The 24382-nt window shown below is 34.7% G+C and overlaps 1 protein-coding gene across 15 annotated transcripts in view; it reads right to left on the bottom strand.

The window, feature by feature from the left end:
- Nucleotides 1-24382, bottom strand: part of ROBO2 (roundabout guidance receptor 2) — an 820467-nt gene that overhangs the window by 265942 nt on the left and 530143 nt on the right. For all 15 annotated transcript variants that reach the window (XM_072621616.1, XM_072621613.1, XM_072621611.1 and 12 more), the window contains exon 5: nt 11318-11456. In XM_072621616.1, coding sequence (XP_072477717.1) covers nt 11318-11456 — 139 coding nt within the window. The remainder of the gene's footprint in view (nt 1-11317; nt 11457-24382) is intronic.

The following is a 24382-nucleotide window of genomic DNA, read 5'->3' as shown; positions in this document are numbered from 1 at the left end:
AATGCCCTGTAGACATTTTAAAATCAATATGTCCAAAGTTCAACATATCATTTCCACCCCTCAAACCCTCCTCCTTCAAAACATTCAAATTAATACCACTATCCTCCCAGTCCCCAGGTTGATAATCTAGGCATCAACCTCAACTCCTCACTATCTCTCCCTTCTCATATCCAATGTGCTGCCATATACTATTGATTTCACCTGTGCCAAACCTCTCAAATACCTCTAATAAGGAACTGAGACACAGAGAAGAGAGGTTATGATTTGTCTAAAGTCATATATTTATAACACACAATTACTCCTCCAGAGGTGTTCCTTCGATTCCAAATCCAACACACTATTCACTATACAAGCTGTGTATTCTGAATAAATCTTGAGAGAATTGTTCTCACATCTCTACCTACATATTGTACATCTCAGACTGGATGTTCCAGAGATATCTGGAATTCACTAGGTCCAAAACTTCCTTTGCTAGATGTTCTCTAATCATCTCTTTAAAGTTCTGGTGATTAGGACAAGCAAAGGATTGGTGGAGAAAAGAAGAGCTTTTTGTGGGGAGAGAAGTAGAGATCAACTTTGGTTGTCAGGAAACAGATTAAAATGTCAGTATAGGAAGGGATAAAGAAAAGGAAGAGAACAGATAGTCTTCACATTTTAAGGTGTGGGAAAGAAGTTGTGGAAAGAGATTCTGTCTAGGCCAGGGGTGGGAAACTTACAGCTTTGAGGCCACATGTGGCCCTGAATGTCCTCAGATGCAGCCCTTTGACAGAATCCAAACTTCACAGAACAAATCCCCTTAATAAAAGGATTTGTTCTGAAAACTTGGACTTAGTAAAAAAGCCACACCCAAGAACCTAGAAGGTCACATATGGCCTCAAGGCAGTAGGTTCTCCACCCCCGTCTAAGTTATCAGTAAGCAAGATACAGGAAGAGTCAGAAAGGTGTGTTTCTGCTCCAACTATCTTTGTTGTTTCTTTTTTAATGGTGTAGCTATGTATATTTCCTGCTCTGGTCATAAACTAGGTAAATGTCAAAGACTTGGTGCATTGCATACTCTCATACTTCAGCAGCTTCAGTAAGTCCATTAAGCCCAGAAATATTTCCAAGTCAGAATTCACTTATTGGATGTGAAGTTTTGAGAGAGGTCAGAGTCAAGGATAACACAGATTATGAACCCAAGTGGTTGTAGGGATGGAGGTGCTATCAAGATAAATAGAAAATTACAGAAAGACAAATTTTAGAGGGGAGATAATGAGACTGATTGTGTACATGTTGCACTTGAAATGCTAGAAGGATTTTTAGGGAGAGATATCCAGAAAGAGATGGAAATATGGCACTGGGACCTTGGGAAAATATTGAGGGTAGAGGTTTAGATTGAGGAGTCAGCTGAGGAAAAGACCAGTTGTCTATGGGAATGGATGAAATCTCTAAGTAAAGTATAAAAACAGAAGAGGACTAAAGACAGTTATTTGGGGGACACTTACATTAAAGAGAGTTAAGACTGGTGGTGCACTGTGTTTTGCAAATATCAGGAACTTACTATTCATTTGAAGTACCAACAAGGGAGACAGAGAGGGTGGAATCTGAGAGACTGGAGAAGAAATCAAGAGAATAGATTGAGTGACATAATTTGAGACCAAAAGAGAGATTTTAAACAGATGCTGTGCAGAATGTGGTAAAATATAAGAGATGAATAAAAAGATTTCCCTATAACAGAATGGGCTGATTGACACCCAAGTATAACAACTTCATGATCTGGTCTCACAGCATTATTTGGTTTTATAACCAAATACTTGGGAGTAGGGTAGAGCAGCTAAATGATAGGATTTACCTGGGCTTGAAGAAGAAGAGCAGGGATGGCTGAAGGTTACTATTATCTGAACTCCACTCTTTTTGATTCCATGTCCAGTGTCCTACTATCAGTCACTAGCTTGTACAGTGGGAAAAGTGCTGGACCTGGAGTCAGGAGGACCTGAACTCAAATTTGACTTCAGACATTTACCCCATGTGTGATTGTGGGCAAATCACTTAAAACTCTGTCTGTCTCAGTTTCCTCAAATGTAATTTTTTTTAATAGCACCTACCCTGAAAGGTTATAGGGGGCATCAAATGAGTTAATATTTGTAAAGTGCTTAGCACAGTTGCTGAAACACAGCAGATACTAAAGAAATGTTTATTCCCTTCTATTACTCCTCTTCCTTTCTACTCATTATGCTGCTCCCAATGACACACTCCTCAAATTGATAAAGAGCCAAGGAACAGGGAGAGGCAGGTTTTAGAAGAAATCAAAGCTATCTATAACCACATAAAAATTTTCTAAATCACTAATAATTACAGAAATGCAAATTAAAACAACTCTGAAGTATTGTCTCATACTAGGATGTGAGGAAATATGTACATTAATGTACTATTGGTGGAGTTATGAACTAGTCCAAACATTCTGGAAAATAATTTGGAATTATGTCCAAAGGACTTAGCAAGACTACTATGAAGTTTGTACCCCAAAAGATCAAAGAAAAAGGAAAATGACTCATAAGTACAAAAATATTTAAACCAGCTCTTTTAAAGCTGGCAAAAAAATGGAAACTGAAGAGATTCCCATCAACTGGGGAATGATTTAAAAACTGAAAGAAATGATGAAGGATATAATTTCAGAAAAAGCCTAGGAAGACCTAAAGGAACTGATGCAAAGTGAAGTGAGCAGAACCAGAAAAATAATGTAAACAGTGACACTAATATTGTAACAATACTGATCAATACAATGATCCATAAAATTTCCAAAGAATTCTTGAAAAATGCTCCAGATAGAAAACTTTGGTCTCTAAGAGAGGAGTCAAGCATATTTTTTCTCTTTACTTTTCTTGTTTTCCCCTCTATAACATGAACTTTGGGGAATATTTTCTATGGCTTTATATGTACAATGGGCACCATGTGTCTTGCTTCCTCAATAGGTGTGGAGAGAGGGAAAGAATTTCCAACCAAAAATTTAAAAGAAAATCACCATAGGGAAGTGAGGAAGGAAAGGGAAAACCATTTATTAAGTACTGTCTATTTTCCCAGCACTGTGCTTTACAAATGTTATCTTATTTGATTCTCACCACTCTTTGAGGTCAGTGTCACTATTATCTCTATTTTATAATCAAGGAAACTGAAATACAGAGTTTAAGTGATTTACCCAGGGTCACAGTCGTGGTAAGGTTCTAGGACTGGATTTGAAGTTTCTGACTTCAGGCCCAGGGCCCTTTACAAACCTTACTACTTCTAAACTAATATCTTTTTTCCTAAAGGAATAGTAATCATTTTTATTTTCTCAGTATAATGTTCTTCTAATCAGAAATAATATGTAACATAGAAAACAATGTGGAATAAGGGGGCTGGGAAAGTGCACAGTCCAAAGAGTGCCATTGGAGAGAAATGAACAGATGCTGGCCTCCGAGCCCTCTTTAAATTGATGAGTTCCTTTCTCCATCTTGTAGCCCTCCACTCAAAAAGAAGGATGGACACAACCTGTGAGTAGATCAAGCTGCCTAAGTAGGGACATAGCTAGCTGGGTAATGCAGCTCATCCTTTCCCTTCTGTCTGCCTCTCCCCTTTCTTTTTTGCTGGCTAGATATCCTTCCTTCCTTCCTTCCCTCCTTCCTTTCTTCTTTCCTTGTCATTACCCAACCCTGAAGTCCATAGATTAGACAACAATAGGTCCCTGCCCAAACGCCACTTAATGTCTGGCATAGAGTGTTTATCAATGCTATCAGTTTCTCTTTCCCTCCCAGTTTGATTTAGTTATTTTTTCTTTTACTCATTAAAAGAGCCATCCCCTGACTACTTCTTAAAGAGATCTATTCACTCAATGGGTGTTACCTCCCTATAAGTGAGTACATGAAAAAGCCTAGCCTAAAAAGGCCAAGTTCTCCCATTGCATCTTGGGCCAACTCCAGTCGTCCTGGTGAATATCTGGTCACTGGATTCAGATGGCTTTGGAGGAGAAGTGAGGCTGGTGACCTGCACAGCCCTCCCTGACTCAAAACAAAGTCAAGTGTAACTCATGTCATCACTTCTCTAATATCATGGTCTTCTTAGAAAATGAAGGACAAGCATAACAAGTTGGTAACAATTTCTCTGTAGTGTGTAGAAATAGCTCCTCCCAGGGAATCATTGCCATGGGAGGATGTGTTGGAAATTTAGGTGTACTGGAGAGCACACCTCACTCAGAGTTCCCCAAATTTCCAGGCTTCTGATTTTCTGGGAACTTCTTTCTGTTGGAGAAACCACTAAGATTATGGAAGAAGAAAGAAGTATGTTTGAATCCCTTTTTATGTTTCTTTTGCCAAGCCTGTCAAAGGAATTTGGGAATAGGAATGAGGTCCATGTGTTTCCAAAGGAAGATATCAGCAGAAATAATAACCTATGAAGTAGAAATCAAGTGTTGACCAGACCACAGTAAGAGATGAGAGAAACAAATGAGCCAACTTGAGGATAAGGAAAGGTAAGAGTGAGAGCAGACCATGCCAGGACCCACAACAGAGGCCAAATCATCAGACAAAGTTGGTGAGATAAAGTCTGGTTCACAGTTCCTTTCTCTTGCCCTACCCTTCTCTTTCCTTCACCCCCTGACCCTCTTTTTTTTTCCCTTGGTGCAGATTGAGGCAGGTATTTTTAACTGCCCAACCATTTAACTTCCAGTTACCCTTCCCAACAGTATGAAGGTATGGGGGATGAAGAAGAAAGGGAGAGATTTCATTTTGCTATTTGTGTTTTCTATGCTACTGCTAATAAATAGCCTATAACAGTGATTTTTCAACAAAGCTTGTGAGCTCTCTGACTTAAGAATAAAAGAGGTAACCAATAAAGTGATCAGACAATTTCCACAATTTTGATAATTTCTTACATTATAGAACATACCATGAATTCCCTTTGTATCTAGAAAAAGAATTAACAAGAAATAAGTCTGGCAGTTTCTTTCTAAAAGGAAATTTGGGGGTAACTACATGTGAGTGCACCCCCTGTGAGCACTGCTGTAGTCACCCAGTCTTGCTTGGCATTAGATGATTTTTACACCCATGCACAACTAGCTCCACAAGGGTAATTCGCTCCTCCTTACATTTTACTGAAGACATGTTCATTGAACAAAGCCAGGTTCTCAGAATCTATCAGGGGAAAAATAGAGACATAAATGCTTGAAGGCAAGTAAAAAATATTCTAAACTACTCTCTGAATAGTGAAAGCTTGGAAAAAATCTTTTACATATGAGACAGTTTAAAATGTTACTAGAATGTTTTACAAATGCTAACTTTTCATGGAAAATCTATCCTTTTATCCAAGAGAAGGAGGGAAACCATATATTACAGACTAAATAATTTTAGATGATGCAGTTGACTTCCAAAGTTTCCCTAGAAATTTGGTAAAAAATGAACTGCAATACAAATCTTATTCAAATTTAAGTCAGTGGTAAGCCAAAGAAATATCATGGTCTGTACAACCTCCCATCACACAATAGCTTACATTAGAACAATAGCCCTCTCTCCTTATTTCAAGGGTTAAATGTTATAGCAAAGTCAATGTTGTTGATTCAGGCCACATTCAGTTAAAAAACTACCACTGGCATTCATGAAAGGCTTTATTTTCATCTCACTATGAATGAGTAACTTTTATGTGCTTATTTCAAGAAAGAAAAATAAACTCTTTAAAATATCATTAGAGAAGGGAAAATATTCTGATAAAAGTATTCATTTTTTCTCATACTTCTCTGATTCAGGTGGCAGGATAGTAATAATGACAACAAAATTTACAATCCTTAAATTCCAATGTTGTGTTCAGGACATAGATTTCTTTATCTTTTAACCTCATAGTTTCAGCACGATTTTGTTGAATGTTTTTGTATTAATTTAACCTGTGAAGCACGTTTATTTTGGTGAAATAGGGCCTACTATTTCAGTCAAATGCATTCACATTGTGAATGAATGGTTTCCTATTCATCTTTAGTTGTCTGGAATAAGGCACATTACACTCAATTATACTTTTTTTTTTTACTTTAGCCACAGAATTTAATGGACTTTTTAGACTCATTGACATACATATAAAAAAGGAACTCTTTATCCTATAGTCATTGTCTCTAAAACATACATTTTTAGAATGAATTTTTGTATGCTTTAGTCTTAACGTTTGATAAAAATGTTCTTCCATTAATCTAATATTCAAGTATTCTATTAATTCAACAGCATTTATTATAAAAAATGTACCATATACTCTGTTAACAATAAATAGTATACTGTCCACAGGAAGATATAACAATGACATACTGTTTAGATACAGAAGAACCTCTCTTCCCATAATTGGAGAGATGTCAATGTACTGTAGAAGATCGTATCAAGGAGTTTAAAATATCTACAGGAGAGATATGTGATGATAATTAGTGAAGACTGATGGATCAAATGAAATTTTTTAGGGTAAGGGAAATCTAGTGTATTTATAGACAGCAAAGAAGGCGCTATGTGATAGGGAGATATTGAAGATAAGTAAGAATGTGGGGATGATAGAGGGGACAGTCTGCTGAAGAAGTGGGTGAGCTTTGGCAAGGAGAAGGGACTCCTTTCTATGAAACAGGAGTGAAAGCAGAGATAGTGGCAGAAGGCATCTGGGTGATACGAGATGAGGAGGTGAGATAAGAGGGAACTCAAGGCAAATGACCCCAATTTTATCATTAAAATATGAGACAAGGTCCTAATCTGAGAGGATGAGGGCAAAAAGTAGCCCTGGGAGATTTGGGGAGGGTTGGAAAGGTTTGGAAGAGCTGCTGTGGTAATTGGATAGTTACTGTGGGCTTTTTAATCAGCTCCTTTAGGCTTTCACAGACTAACAGGTCCATCTTTATTCTAGTCGTGAATTCTCTGATGACTTTTTTTTTTTCTAATTTGTAAATCCTCTTGCATAACAACTCTTTTGAGTTGTTAGGCAACTTATTCATGCTCACCATGCACTTCTCATTGCTATTTGGCAGGCTTGAACTTCAATTAGTATTCCATGTATATAGGAAGTAGGTGGTTGTTAAAAATATAAGGACTTCTGTTTCTGGAAGAAGCTTGGTTTTACTGGAAAAAATTGTGCTATTTCTTTTCCTCCTCTCTTGCTTAGTTCTAGACCCTCTTCACTACCACTCTCCATTCAAGTAAAACATTCAAAAGATCACCTTTTGAATAATAATGAATTTCATTTTATACTGCTTAACAATTTTCAAAATATTTTTCACATATATCTTTTGAAACTCAAAATGCACCTAAACATGGAGATTGTTGCAAGAACCACTTCACAAATGAAAAACTGAATTTCACAGGGGTTGGAACTATGCAAAGGTCACCAATGTAGGAAAATCTAAACATATATTATTGTTTTTTTTTAAATTTTAGATTTTTATTCTGAATTGAATATTCAAAAAATCATTCCAAATTCAAAATATAAAAAAAAATATGTATTAAGTATACTTGACTTTTTTTTAAAAAACAAGTATATAATGCAACATTTTACATTCAAAGCTTCTTCCTTGTGTTTCCTCAGACACACTTTTTAAAAAGGAAAAATAAAAAACATGTGAAAGTTTTAACTTCTCACCATGACTGGTTTCTGTGGTAACTGAAATCAATAAAAGGAACCCAAACTTAGCAGTTCCAAATAATTTTATCAAAATCCATATGTAATGTCTGAACTAAAATGTAATTATTTAAAATAATTAAATCAATTATTTAAAATGAGAAACCTACATGGGACAAAAAACTGTTATACAATAATTTTATACATGTTTATTATGATGGTTATTATAAATCAATACTTTTTAGAGAAGTCAAATATTGGATATAAATACAACACTGAATTAAGTGTTTTACTCAGAAGACATCTATATAGCCAAACTTTGTCTCTGTCCTAAGCACATCTGACTATTGAACATTTCAAAATGTTTGTTTCCTATGCAACACAAGCTCAACATGTCCAAAATAGGATCATTATCTTTTCTCCTAGGCTTTTCCACCCTTCTGTAATTCCATATATCTATCAAAAGCATCATAATACTTTCAGTCATCCACATTAGCAGTGCCAATCTCAAAACTTCCATTTCCATCATGTCCCATATTGTCAACTCTTTCAAGTTCTCCTACCACATCTCACTCTCCCCTTACACAGTCCTTGCCTACAGAGAGGTCTGCATCTTCTCTTATGTGGACTTTTGCACCTCTAATTGTTCTCTCTTACTGAGGTTTCTCCATTCTCCAATCCATCCTCCACACAGGTGCCAGATTGATATTCTGGTCTGACCATGCGAATGCCTTGATTCATGAAGTTTCAAGTGCTCCCTCGTGCTACTAGAATCAAATATAAAATCTTCTTTTTTGGCATTTAAAACTTTCCATCTGGATCCAACCTAATGATATTTATGTTTATAACATTTTGTTTCCCTTCAAATGTTCTATGTACCTGTCAAACTAGAGACTACTTGCTGTTCTCTGTATTCCCTTTGACATTTAATCTCTTATTTCCATGCCATTGCTTTTGCTGTCTCTCACACTTTGGACTGTAGTCCCTCCTCACCACCACCTCATAGAACATCAAGCTCCAGTACTGTGTTCAATAGTAAGATAGTTGTGTCAAATGGTTTAGTAGTTTATTAACATTCCTCACATTGTTCAAAATTTTTGTCCAGAAAAGATGGATCAATTATAGTTCTAAGAACAATGTATTGCTAACTTCTTTTTCTTGCAATTCTTCCAACATTTCTAGTTTGAGCTTTTACTATCTTTTCCAATTTGGTGGACATGAAACGTCAGAATTGTCATAATTTCCAGTTCTCTATTTGTGATTTGTGGAATTTTTGTATGATTGTTGGTAGTTTGCAATTCCTTTGAAAACTCTTTATTCTTGTCCTTTGACCGCTCATCTATTATGGAATAGTTCATTTTTGGTATAAGTCTGCAAATATATTTTGAATGTTTGACTTGTAAAAAAGCTGTTTGCGGTAAAAAAAAAATTTTCTTCCAATTAGGAGCTTCTATTTTGATTTAAAAAAAAATGCTGGTTTTATTTGGACAAATTTTATCTAATAGAAATTATTTTTGGTCTTTTGTAGCTATCTCTTGACTTCATATGAATTTTCCTATAAATCAGAGTTGCTCAAGATATAAGTTTCCATTCACTTCCTTTTATTGTTCAATGATAATGGCCTTTTTATATTTACATTGCTAATTCACTTGTAGCTTCCTGTTGTATACAAGGCAAGATTGTGATCTAACTCTAATATCCACTATCCTGCTTTCCAGTTTTCTCAGATTCTTTTGTTGAAAAAATAACATTTCTCTAATAGTTTTGTGTTCTAGGATACATCTAATGCTAAGATAGATGATTTGCTTTTAGGTCATATCCTAGTTATTCCAAAGTTGTATATATCTGTTTTTAACTAGTACCAAATGATTTTTACCATTACTGTTATGTAATCAAATTTGAGACTTTTAAACATTAAGCTCCCTCGATTCTTCGGTATTGTTGATCATTCATGTCTGACTCTTCATGACTCCATTTGGAGTTTTCTTGGCAAAGATATTGGAGTGGTTTGCCATTTCCTATTCCAGCTTATTTTACAGATGAGGAAACTAAGGCAAACTGAGTTAAGTGATTTGTCCAGGATCACACATCTAGAAGTGTTTGAGGCTGGATTTGAACTCAGATCTTCCTGACTCCAGGCTTGGAACTCTGTACATTGAGCCACCTATTTGCCATCCCTTCATTCCTATTTTATGAATATTGTTATTATTGGTGTTACACACTTGAGAGATCTGACAGCTTCTAAACATATTTTGCCTGATTCTATAAACAAAACCCTTTGTTACATGTTTAGCAAAACATTAAACTTATTTATTATTGTTTTTGCTATGTTGACATAACATAGTTATGAACAATGAACATTTCTCCAAATATTTTGGGAAGGAGTCTTCCCTTATTTCTATAACTGTTTTTATAGAGTGTGTGTGTATGTATGTGTGTGTTTTGTGTGTTTGTGGGGGAGGGGGTTAACTTCCAGATATTATATTCATTCTGCAGTTGTTCTTAATGAATTTCCTATCCTTTTTCTGATTTTTTTTTTGTAGTGAACAGAAAGGTCAATGATTTTTTGTAAATTTATTTTCCATCTTCATAATATTCTCTAGTCAATAATAGTTTTGATTACTTTCTTTCTTGATCCTCTGGGATTTTTCATACAAACCATTTTACCAACTGCAAAGAGGGACAAATGCTTCTCCTCTTGTTCAATTTTTATTTCTTCTTCTGATCTTATTACTATGATTAAGATGTTCAGAATTGTCAAATAATAACAGGAGGAGGGGGCATTCTTCCTTTATCACTAAGCTTACTGGGAAAGCTTTCAGTATATCATCATTACAAATAACACCAGCTCTTTTGCCTGCACAAATATAAATCTACATCTAAATGTGTATATGTGTTTGCACACACACACACACACGTGAATGTATATACACCCATATAAGTGTATATGTATGTGCATATATGTGTATATAACTTTCTCCCTCTGTCTTTATATGAAATTCTGTATACATATAATTACATACATATATATATATATATACACAGACACATATAGACATACACACATGTTAACACATTAATGATGGGGCTTTCAAGGCCTAGGGTTTTTTTTCCCAAATAAGTGGGTATCATATCAAAAGTTTTTCTTTATATATTGATCTATGCTAACTACATCACAATCTCTCAATGGGTTAGTCTCCATAGCTGCAATGCACTGCCTTATCACCTCTACCTGGAGAAGTCATCACTTTATGCAAATGCAACTCAAGTACTACCCTGTACATGAAGCCTTTCTTGATGCCTTCAAGTGTTAGGACACACTCTTTCTAGCAACTTTTATGTAAATATTTTCTATTTATTTTATACTTATTCCGTTATTTTATATATATATATACATATACATATATACATATATATACGTGTATATATATATATATATATATATATATATATATATGCATGTTATTTGCACTTGGAAGGTAAGTTCTTTGACAGTAAGGATTATTTCATTTTTTTGTCTTTGTATCCCCAGTTCCCATCACAATACTTGAAATATAATAGGCATCGGTTAATGATTGTTGATTGGTTGATAATTTCCTCTTGTTATCCTCAGTTTGTTCATCTATGAAATGATGTTACTATCCTTAATGATCTAATATTCTGGGATTCTACCTTTCTATAATCATAGACACACAGCTATCGTAGTTAAACCAATTTCACTTTGGAGTTCTCTTACCTTCCTCTTGGTAAGTCTGTATCATCCTTCTTCCATCTAACAGTTGGCTGAGGATCTCCCTGGACCTGACATCGAAATTCAACAGCTTCTTCTTCCAGTATCACTTGGTTAATCGGCCGTCTGAGGAAAGTAGGTCGCTCTTGGGAGGAAAAAAGGTTTCAAAGTGAAGTATTGAGTTTTGTGTAAATAGCTTATTATATTTCTCCTGTTCTCTGAACACTTTTTTCTAGGCCCTCTTCACTTCTCTATATTTTCCTTGATAATCTCATTCACTCACTTCCTTCAATAAACATCTCCAGGCAGTTGATTTAAAAATCCCTATCGATGTCCCCAGGCTCTTCCTGGAATAGGGAACCTGAATTTCTATATGCCTGCTATGTTTCCTTCTGGATATCCTGAAAACATCACCACACTTCCAGTCACCAAGCTTTAAAATCTTACTGTTATTTTTGAAAACGTTTTCCCCTTTTTCTCAGAGAGGAATTCAATCTGATACAAAATCTCATTGATTTTATGTCTAATATTTCTCTTGTCCTTCTTCTCTTGCACAGCCCATTTTGATCTCTTGCCTGCACTATTTTCATAATCTCTTAACTGTTCTCTTGTTTCCTCTTTTAAATTCATGCTTCATATAGTTGTCAAAATAATCCCCTCAATACACAGGTCTCACCATTCTGCTTCCCCTAGAGAGGCTGTGTAGTGCGCTATTCTTGAATTAAGGGGATGTGTTTGCAAATCTCTTCTGAGACACTATTAGCTACATGATCCTGGGCAAGTCATTTAACTTCTCCGAGGCTCTGTTTTATTACCTAGTAAAATAGGGATAACACTATAATAATAGTAACAAAGAGTTTTTTTAAGAGTCAAACAAGATGACAAATTTATGGAACTTAGCAAACCACAAACTAATATATAAATGACAGCCATTATTACAACTCTTCAGCCTGGCATTCAAGTCCCTCTGCAAGCACATCATTACCCCACCTTTTCAGCTTCATTTCACATTATCTCCCTTTACACACTATTACAGCCAAATTAAAGAAAAAAGTTTCTCCTTTAACATGATTTGTTTTCTCTGGCTTCCATGCTTTTGTATAGCCTGTGTTCCCTCCTCATTTTTCCTAGTCAAAATTTATTTAATTTCAGATTAGATGCCACCTCTTTCATATTCATATTCAATATTCTCTGAATATTGTGGCTGATAGTGCTGTCTCCATCAACATTTCTTAGAGCAGCTTGTGAAAGTCCTTCCTATAATTCCGTCTCACTTTACCTTATAATATCTGTATCCTGCCCTCCCTATCTCCACTTCTAGAAAGATGCAGGAGCTTCCTGAAGACAAGAGCTGTGTCATTTTTCATATTTATCTCTTTAGCACATAGTAAGTTCTTAATGTCAATTAAATTAAATTAAAATGGTAAACTATTACTGCCTTTAAGTTGATTAATTTTCCTTATATTTCAAATAGTCTTAGACTGACATGAGACTATGTAAGTTTGGTTTAACTGGACAGGACCAAAAAATGTAATCCTTTTGGCATGTAATTTGCATGTCTACTTACATATGTCACATGATCAGACATTTAACACACTGAGTTTATGCATCCTGGGTAAACTGAGCTAAATTAGATGGAAGAAGGCTTTTAATTTCCATCATGAATATCAAATAGAATTATGGTTATTAAATACATAGATAAATGGTAGGAGATAACAATATTCCCTTTTCCCTGACCCTCCAAATACCTATGGTGGCTCAGTAACAACAGATGGTTAAACTGCTTGGATGGCAAAGAAAGGAAATAGAAGTGCATATCTAAAGTTGTGTTTCAGTAGAGTCTAATGTTGAAAAATAAGTAAATGATTTGGCATGAACACAACATTTCTTAGAACAATTTATAACAGACTATCACTTTCCACATTATTGCTAGCTGCTAACTTTGCTGAATGTTTTCAAAGATTCTGCCTCTCCCCCCCATCACCAAACTACTAAGAGTATTCCTCCTTTTTTAACTTAGTTTTTATTTTGCTTCATTTTCTTCCACTATTCTTTTCCATGGTTGTCTCTTTAAACTTCTTGCATTTTTCCATGAACTTCATCTTTTCATAGTTCTGTGCAGTTTTTACACATATAAGAATTCCTGATTGTATTCTCCAAAATTCAATAATTCTTTGATTAAGTTAATATTTCCTGCAACAGCAATCTGAAATTTTGTGTGTGATTCATTATTATAGGTGCGTATTTATTTTCATTTATCTCCAAGTCATGGAGATATGTGGACACCTAAGATTTCATTGAAATAGAAAAAAAAATATCTAGAAGAAAGAGGTGGCCTTAATAACTTTCATAAGATGTTAGATTCAGAGCCGGAAGGAAGAGACTTGAAATGTCTTCTTGACTTGGAAGTCCTTCAGTATACTAACCACTACATCATGCAGCCTCATCTTTGGCCATGTGTCTCTTTTTATGAACATACTTACAACTGCATCCACATATCCTGTTGTTTTCCCTGACTTACTGGGATGTTAGCAGAAAATCTGTACTATTTTTTCTCAGCATTTAAGAAGACATTTTGAATTAGTTTAACTATGCTTTAAGACTCTATTATTCTTTAAAAACTTGGAGTCTCAATTATGAGTAATGCCTAGAATATTATATCTTTACTTCTGCTCCTGAGTTGTTAAACATAGTCACGACATTGAAATTACTCTACCCACTACAAATTTACAGTTCATAACCTGAGTAAGATCCTCTTTATTACCACCTATCAAATCTCAGAAGTTTTATTTATCTCTCATTGACTATTTATTTCACTGCCCACAAGAGTCTGTACTAAGCCTTTTTAATCTTTTTTCAAGTCTCCAATGTCACTTCATTTCTCCTGTACGCGATCACTACTGGACCAAGATTATAACCCCACAATGCACCATGCGTACACACAAATGTCAGACTAGAAAACTGATTTACAGGAAAGATTGAGGCCAGTTGGTAAGAGATCCTTTCTATACTCTTCAAACTTCCTCAGAGGAAAAGGTATTCCTATCCTATCCCTCACTAACAATAATTTTGCATTTCTAATTCCACTCTTTGTCTCCTCTTCCAGAACTTTGTTCAAATAACTATCTTGTTTATTTCATGGATCTCTGTGATGGCAATCAAATTAGTATCTTTTGCTGTTTTTGTTTTACTATAATCAAGAAGCATAATGCCTCCATTTGAATGTGATTAAAGAAGATCTTTCCCACCCATTGATGGGCCTGCCCATTGAGGAAAGCTTGACTAGGGAAGTTGTTTTGTAGGAGGGTCCCAAGTACCTTTTTTATTTTATATTGAGACACTGGGTCAGAGGGTTTCACTGCCAGAGGGCAGTGAAAAGTGTATAAATACTCTGAGGGTGAGGTTTTACTTTGGGGCTTACTGACATAAGTGTTTGTCCAGAAGAGGACTCTGGGAAGCCAATAAGGAGCCACATGCCTACATTTCTTCCTTCCTCCCCCCCCACCCCCTTGAGAAACTCAGATGTTCCCTCTCTTGTAAAGATGTATGCGTGTTAAGAGTCTATTGACTTTTGATTTCTCTGTATTTTCTATGAAATTTTGATTTTGATTTTCTCTCATACCTGTGTTTCAAAGGTTGCCTTTTCTTTTAGAGAAGCAGATCAAAGAACCTGTGGTAGCATGTTGGGGTGCTTACTGATATAGTCTCCCATTTCTTTTTCTCCATTCATTCCTATCTGCCTACAAATATGATTACATCTTCATGTTCTTTTTTTTTTAAAAGTGGCTTTCCCCAATCCATTCTATCTATCCATTCTGTTATGATCCTAAATCTTATTCTTTCACCAAATTTCTTCTAACCATAGTCTACACTTGATACCTTCTTATAAGAAATGTCTGATCTGAAATTTCTTCATGCATATTACCATGACCAATGTGAGAATTTGCTTTGCTCAACTAAAATATTTTTGTTATAGGGTTTTTTTCTAATTGGAGTGGAGAGAAATGAGTGAAAAAATAGATTTTTTTCATTTTTTTAAAGAAATAAACAACATGTCTAATATTAAACTTTTTCTATGACTTCCCTATTCTTTTAAATTCATTCTTTCTTTTAGATGAAAAACTATTCTCAATGGTCTAATATCTGAATAGTTGCAAAATCCTGCATCTTCTTTATCTATGAAATCTCTTTGAACTGTCTGCTCTTTTCTCACTGCCCTAATCCTAGTGTAAGCCCTTACAATTCTCCCTTGCATTAATTTTTCACTTCTTCAGAATTAAATATTCTTTTACTGATCTTTTATTATGTATGTATACATATGTATGTGTGTGTGTTCATGTGTGTGTATGTATGTAGTTTGTTGGTTCTTCATTATGCAATAGTTTGAACTTATTTTCTTACGTTTCCTGAATTCTTTATATACCTCATTTATTACTGCACCATTACATTTGTAGTCTAATTTTTGTTTGTTTTGGGTATCCTTCCCACAAAGAATGCTGCTATAAATACTCAGATATTTTTTGACATTTTTACCTATGAATATATTCCTAGTAGTGGAATCACTTGAATACAGAATATAGACAGTTTAATTACTTCTATTTATTCCACACAAATCCAGAATTGTTGAATCACTTTATAGCTTAGTCAACAGTGTATTTTTTTCTCACAGTTTCTATAACATTAACTCTTTCCATTTTTGTTCAGCTTTGTCAATTTGCATAATGTAAGGCAAAAAGTCAGATGTACTAATTTGCATTTGACTTCCTATTAGTGATTTAAAATGTTTTAATAATTTAATTTATAATTTGAATTTCTTCTTTGGAAATTTTTTTCATTTCATCTGACCAGTTTTTAACTGTGAAATGATTCTTAGTGTGATAGGTTTGTCTAGTCTCTGTATATTTTGGATACAAGACTTTCATCAATGACAATGATACACACACATCTTTTTACCTTACAAATTCTCTTCTAATTCTGTATTCATGTGTAAAGTTTTCCTGTTTTTTACAGTCAATGTTGCATGTTTTCTATATTTTGTATTGTAGAAACTATTCTGTGTTCTATTTAAGCATTCTTATTCTGCTTCCCATTGTGAAAAGTACTTAATCTTATTCTCTTTTCTTTTATGGTTCAACTTTTAAAACATTAATATCTGAGTTTTGACCTTATTAGGATATATCATGTATAACCATTAACCTACACTTAATTTCTACCCAACTGCATTATACTTTTTTTTTTCCAATTGTTATTATCAAAAAGGGAACATATGACCAAATAATTTATGTTACTGGACTTATGAAACATTTGGCAATTGTTCTGTTTATTTTCATTTCTTGATAATATAGGTAGCCTTTTCCAAAGATATACTTTTCTATTTCTTATTAGTATCAAATTCTTTTTATAATTACTGCTTTATAACATAATTTGACACTTAGTAATGGTATGCTTCATTTGTACTTTTTACTCTAGAAACTTCATTATTGAGTTATATAAAGTAGCTAAAAAGGAGTTTGACTGATATAACATTGAATCTGTAATTTAAATCCCAACTCCTCTTTACAATATTTGTATAACTCAAACATAAGTAATTATATTATATTACAATACAAAATTTACAATAATGGGATCCCAGTTCTTCCATATAAACCCCACCAAATACCTCAAAAGGAAGAAAAATAAATGAAAACAAATGATAAGAAAAAACAAAAATAAAATTCCTCCATCAAGTCCAAAATTGCACAAAGAAGGCCAAAACTTTGCAGACAGGGTCTCATCAGAGAAGTCATCAGAAATGGGGGGTGAGGATTGGGGAATATATCTACAAAAGGTAAGCCTAATCAATTTCTAACTAACTAATCAATCAAAATTCTTAACAGAGGAAGCACAAGGCAGCTCCAGTACTGAAGGACCTGGAACCAAAATATAACATGATCTGTCAAGATAATGTAACAACAGTCCCAAAATCCATTGGTATGGGACTCTTTCCAAATTGGTTGAGATCAATTTCCCACACATTCACTGGGGTGTATGGTAGATTTAGGAAAAGTGAGAGGGGATCTCTTTAATTTTTTATTATTCTTCAAGTTCTCCAGTTGTTGAGTTTTTTCAAGTTGCAGGCAATTTTCAGCTTTGAGAGGAAAGATGAATGAGGACAACTCTACAGGATGCTATAAGGAAAAGACTCTGAGAAGACATGAGAAGAGCCTCCATTCTATCTCCATCTTTAGCTTGCACCACTAGAGACTTTGGGGAAATATCTTTTGGATAAAATCTAGGTCTTTTTCTCTATCTCTCTCCCTGTCTTTCTGTGTCTCCATCTCTCTGTGTCTTCCTGTCTCGCTATCTCTGTCTCTTTCTATCTGTCTGTCTCTGTTTAGGTGTGTGTGTGTTGCTTAGTTACCTCAATTCAAATGAAAAAAGTTCATTCTATATTGTTACCAATTTGGATAAAAAAGTTTATTGGATAAATACTATGTGTGTTCAATGTGGAATTGATATTTAGTAGAAAAGCAGTCAAACTTTGGATATAGAGATTGGGGTCCCCCCTTCTTCCCAATACTGAAACAACAGTCACAAGTTAGCTTCAACTTGAAACTCATATCCCCTAGAATCTAGGACCAAGACTGATAGTGTTAAGGGAAAAGATAGGAATAATTCTATCCAGACAAATACCTACTGTCCTTTCTGTTGAGAATTAAAAGACTTTTTGGAAAAGGTGCAGGGAAAAGACAAGATGTCTAATCCTCCTCCTTTTGAGCCACAAAACACTTCCATCCCATAAGTAGGGAGCATCTCTTCACAACATGTGAGGACTCACCATAATAGAAACAGGGAAGATATTTAGTCCTAATAGGTCACTGTGAAGGGAGACAAAGATGAACATCATCTCACAGTACCACTATCAACAAATAGCAGGAGATCAACTCAGTGCCTGGGTACCTGTTCCGTAGGGACTGTTTGGATGGTTCAGACTAGCTTAACCTGTAATATAATTCTAGGGCCTGTCAAAGCCATGACAGGAAAAGGACTCAATTCCCAGCTAGATAGTAGGCCAGGAGAAGATGATAATGACTATCTGAGGCCAAAATCTGTGTTATATCACCTCTATACTGAATAAGAAAGAGGGTGGGGACATTAGGAACCTGAAGGAGAGTGGTCTAAGCACAAAACCCCAACCTAAAAGAGGACACTTAAATATGAATAAACAAAATTTTCTGGAAAAAACAGGAAGATAGTGTGGCAGATATTAGACTTAGACCAACATTTCATATTATATTCTACAATGAGCTCCAAAAAGATACATGACCTAGAAACAAACAAACAAACAAAACTCATGTCATAAATAAATTAGAGGAGCCAAGAGATATTATTAACTAGAGAAATTTTTATTTAACAATTTTGCCTAATGAAAACCTAATATCCAAGCTAAATAGAGAATTGATAAGAGCATATAAGAGCAAGAGCCTTTATTGATAAAAGATCAGAGCTATCAATAGACAGTTCACAAAAGGAATAAGGCAAGGTATTAGCAACAACGTGGAAAATAATTCCAAATCATTAGTATAATTGCAAATTAATATAACTCTAAAGATCCATTTCATACTTGTCAACTTGACAAAGGTAACAAATAAGGAAAATGACAATTGTAAGAGGGACTAGCATAGGACAGGCATATAACTGCAGTGCTGGTGGAGCTATATAGTGATGCAGCCCTTCCAGAAAATAATTTCAAACTATACCTCTTCTCAAATCACTATACTGTGAATTTAAAAGAAGGAATGGACTAGAGGATGTGTGTGTGTGTGTGTGTGTGTGTATTCCAATTGTTAAACACTTATTTTTTCCTCCCTGACATCTCCATTATCTAACCCTAGAGGCAAAAAATGAAAGAAAAAGATGAAACATATTGTACAAAATATATTTATAAAAACACTTTTGTTCTAGTCATGAATTGGAAAAAAAGTTAGTACTCATGATAGTGAGTTATAATGCCTAAATAAATTATGGTATATGAAAGGAAGGAAACATTCTTGCATCATAAGAAATGATAGATTCTGATAAACATGAAAGGTCTTAAATCGAAGCAGAATGAAGCGAGTAGAAAATATAATGACTTCAATACTGTTAAACAAAACAGCTATAAACTACGATCAATGCAATTCAACACAATTAACAGCCACAACTCCAGAAGGCAGACTTGTCAGAAAAGAAATGGGTTAGAAGTGTAGAATGAGAAAAAGGTTTTCAGAGACAGAAAAGTGTAGATTTGCTTTGTGTAACTGTACTTATTTGTTACAAGGAAGGGCTCTCTTTTTAAAGGAAAGGGCTTAGGGGATATTGATTGTGATACTCAAAAAGGAATAAAAAATACATGAGAATCATCAAATAATAAATGAAAGAGCAGAAGTAACTTCAGAAGGGGACACAAACAGGGAAATTATGTTAAATTTGAATTACTCAAAGAAAAAAGACCATACTATATGTAATGAAGAGACACACTTTCATATGCAAGCTTTCTTTTTTTTTACATCAGGAAATGTTCATGTTTATTGAAATATGTAAAGTTCTTAAAAAAAAGGAAAACTTTAAAAACTGCTCCTTATTTTTGTAATGACTATTTTTTAGTTATATTTAGATATATCTTAATCTTGGTAGAATTAATCTAAGAGCTTGCTCAGATTTTGTCCTTTTAAAGAATTCCTCTTCTCTTTTTTTGCTTTTTTTTGGTTAGCATTGCAAATAAATGCTGATGATTCTAGTGTATTTATTTTGTATCATGCTATTTTGTTGCAGCTCTTAATAGTGCTAACTAATGTATTCATTGATTACTAACTAGAGTTTTCTCAGTATGTCATGATGTAATGTACAAATAGTGATAATCATATTCTCATTTCCTAGGTTACCTGTAAATATACCCTTTCATTTTGGATAGATATTTTCTTTATTTTTTAATTTTTTTTTTGTTTTTAAATGACTGTCTCATTGTTACAATTATATATATTTATTCTAGACATTATTCATCCACTTCATCTTTCCCATGTTGACAGATAAACCAAACTCTTGAAAGATGGTGGATTTGTTCCAGGAGGCTCCGCAGTGTTCTGGGTCTTTGGTGGAATTTGACAGTACAATGTCATCTGCAAATTGGAGCATCTTCCGTACCTCACTATCCACCCCAAACCCTTTCTGTCCTGAACTCTGTGCTAGATTTTCATCATTACAATGACAAATGAAGTTGGTTAGCATACATCTGCCTGTTCTCTTGATATTGGTAATCTCAGGGTATTTTTTTCAAGATTATTTCTGTTGTTATAATTTCTGAGAAATCTTGAATGATTTTGATGCATTGAGAGTCTCCTGGAAGAGATCCATAAACACTTAAAAGATGGAGCCGATTTTGAGGCAAGTTCAAGAGAAAGAAGATGGGCAAATATGAATGGAGGCAGTATTTCAAATGATCAGACTATATATTCATTTTAGCATTCATGTATTATTTCTATGATATGTTCTTTGACCCATTTGTTATTTAAGATTTCATCATTTAGTCTCCATTTAGGCCTGTACTTTTTGCTTTCATTATTATTTTTATTACATACTTTGTAAAGGATGCATTTATTTCCCTTTTCATATTTACTTATTCAGAGGTTCCCAAAGTGGACAATACTGCCCCTGGGGATGCTGTAATTATCCAAGGGGGATATAGTAGTGCAACTGAGGGACACTGAAAAAAATAGGGGGGCGATGGAAGCATAAAGAAATAAAATAAAATTGTGAAAAACCATTATTCCATATTTCATCTGTTTTATAACAGAGGAGTCATAGAGACTACATTATTTTCCAAATAAACACACAAAATGTAAGATTAGTGGTCAAGTCCACAGAAAGGACTTAACAAGTTAGTGTTAGCAAGGAAGCTTGTTGCACATTATGGGGATGTCCAGCATGCATAGGCATATTCCTGCTGTGTAATGACTTGTTTACAATATAGTACTATATGGTTATATGACATAATGTTGCATCATCAAAATTTCAATACAGGAAAACTCCCAGAAATTTACAATAAATTATTAAAGAAGCATCATTTTAAAATATTTATATTTCATAATTTTTTAATGATGAAATTTCAAACATAAACTGTTAAAGGGTTAAAGAAAGTAGATTTCTGGGGTGGGGGAGGTAAGTAATTTTTTGTTTAAAGAGGTTGATAGGCCAAATAAGTGTGGGAACCTCTGATCTAATGTATGATCAATTTTCATAATGGTGGGATGACAACAAATGTTGACGTCTTGGTGGGCAGGTAAAATCAAGTTTTTCCAATAATTCTTTTACTTCTATAATTTTCTTCTTGTTATTTCTTTTGCATTTAACCATCTCTAAAAGAAATCCACAAAGCTCCTTAAAGTGCCATTTTATAGTTAGTGGCTTATTAAATTGAACTAGCTTTTCCTTTAAGACTATAGCTCCTGTGCCACTTGGTTTAGATATTTTGAGCACTGTTACTTTTTTTGTAGATATTGAATTTTATTTTTAAAAATTTATTTTAGTTTTCAACATTTACTTCTCCACAAGATTTTTAGTTCCAGATTTTATCCCCATCTCTTTCACCCTCCAATCCATGACAACTTGCATTCCTCTAATCTGTCCTCTCTTCTATCACCACCACCCCTCTTCTCTTATCCCCTTCCCCTTCTATTTTCCATAGGTAAGCTACATTTCTATACTCCAGTGCCTGTATATCTTATTTCCCAGTTGCATGTAAAAACAATTTTAATATTTGTTTTTTAAAGCTTTGAGTTCCAAATTCTCTCCTTTCCTCCCCCCATCCCACCTCTTATGAGAGTGCAAGCAATTTGATATAGGTTGAACATGTCTAGTCATACAAAACAATTCCATAACAGACATTTTGTGAAAGATTAATCATATTTCCCTCCCTTCTAACCCATTCTCTCTTTACTCTAGTTTCTCCTTTGACCCTGTCTCTCCTCAAAAATCTTTGCTCCTGTTTACTCTCTCCCTCAATCTGCTCTCCCTTCTATTACCGCCTTTTATTCCCTTCCCTCCTACTTTCCTGTAGGTTAAGAAAGATTTCCATATCCGATTGAGTATATATGTTATTTCCTCCTTTTGCCACATCTGACTACAGTAAGGCTCCCTCATTCCCTTTTACCACCTCTTTCTTCCCCTCCACTGTATAAACTTTTTCTTGCCTCTTTTATGAAAGAAAGTTTACCCCATTCTACCTCTTCCTTTCTTCTTCTTCCAGTACATTCCTCTCTCTCACCCCTTAATTTTATTTTTTAGATATCATCCCTTCATTCAACTCACATCTGTGCCCTCAGTCTAATCATAAAGGTCTCATGAATTACAAATATCTCCATATAGGAATGTAAGTCCCTTATGATTTCTCTTTCCTATTTATGTCTCCATGCTTCTCTTGATTCTTGCATTTGAAAGTCAGTTTTCCTACTTATCTCTGGCTTCCTAAGAATATTTTTAAATTCCTTTACATCATGAATGTCAATTTTCCCTCCTCATTGATTACATTCAGTTTTGCTATGTAGGTGATTCTTGGTTTTAATTCTAGCTCTTGTGACCTCTGGAATATCACATCCTAAGTCCTTTGATCACTTAATGTGTAGAAATTTCGAAATCTTTTGTTATCCTGATTGTGTTTCCACCATTCTTGAATTGTTTTTTTCTAGCTGCTTGTAATATTTTCTCCTTGACTTGGCTATACTATTCCTGGGAGTTTTCCCTTTGGGATCTCTTTCAGGAGGTGACTGATGAATCTTTCAATTTCTATTTTACCCTCTGGTTCTAAAATATCAAGGCAGTTTTCTTTGATAATTTCTTGGAAGAAGGTATCTAAGATCTTTTTTGATCATGGCTTTCAGGTAGTACAATAATTTTTAAATTATCCTACCTGGATCTATTTTCCAGATCAGTTGTTTGCCCAATGAGATATTTCACATTGTCTTCTATTTTTCATTCTTTTGGTTTTGTTTTATAATTTCTTGATTTCTCATAAAGTCATTAGCTTCCACGTGCTCCACTCTAATTTTTAAGGTACTATTTTCTTCAGTGTGCTTTTGGACCTTCTTTTCCATTTGGCCAGGTCTGCTTTTAAGGCATTGTTCTCTCCATTGGCTTTTTGGACTTTTTTGCCATTTGGTCTAGTCTATTTTTAAGGTGGTATTTTCTTCATCATTTTTTTTAGGGGGGGAGGGCATCTTCTTTACCAAGCTGTTGACTTGTTTTTTTATGATTTTCTTGCATCACTCTCATTTGTCTTCCCAATTCTTCCTCTATTTCTCTTACTTGAATTTTAAAACCCTTTTTGAGCACTTTCATGGTCTGAGACCAATTCATATTTTTCTAGAAGTCTTTGGATATAAGAGTTTTGACTTTGTTATCTTCTGAGTGTATGTTTTGATTTTTCTTGTCATCAAAATAAGATTCTATAGTCTAAGGTATTTTTTTCCTCCTTTTACTCATTTTCCCTAGCCTGTTACATGACGTAAATCTTTGATAAGGTAGGAGTCTACTTCCAGTGTAAAGGGTATATTTTCCCAAGTTTCAGTGATTTTGTGCAGCTGTTTTCAGAGATACTTCTAGGGACCTGTAAGTTTTCAGTTCTTCTAAGGTAGTATGGTCAAGGTGGGGTGGTTACTTTTTTCCTGGCCTGTGTTATGGTCAGTGACTGACCACAAGTGCTCTTTTCTATTCTGGAACTGTGAGGTTAGTTCCTTCTCCACTGCTGCCACAAGCTGTACTATACCAGTGCTCCTCCTCACCCCAGAACTGACACCTAGGAGTGCCACCCAGATCCATGTAAAGGAAATGACAGAATCATGACTCAATGCCAGCAAAGAGATCCTTGTAATCTCCTTCTGATTAGTTCTATGATTCCTTTACTTTTTCATGGTGAGAATTCTGGGAGCAGCCGATGTCTCTACTGGCACCACTGCCACCATCCTAGGGCTACACTGAGTCTGGGACTGGTCTGAACTCTTCTTTCACCAAGGTCAGACAGACCTTTCCCACTGAACTTTTAAGTTGTCTTTGGTGTTT

This window comes from Notamacropus eugenii, chromosome 6 (genome assembly GCF_028372415.1).
Source record: "Notamacropus eugenii isolate mMacEug1 chromosome 6, mMacEug1.pri_v2, whole genome shotgun sequence".
Taxonomy (NCBI): domain Eukaryota; kingdom Metazoa; phylum Chordata; class Mammalia; order Diprotodontia; family Macropodidae; genus Notamacropus; species Notamacropus eugenii.
Note: the sequence above shows the minus strand (reverse complement) of the source record. Positions and strands in the feature narration are given on the sequence as shown.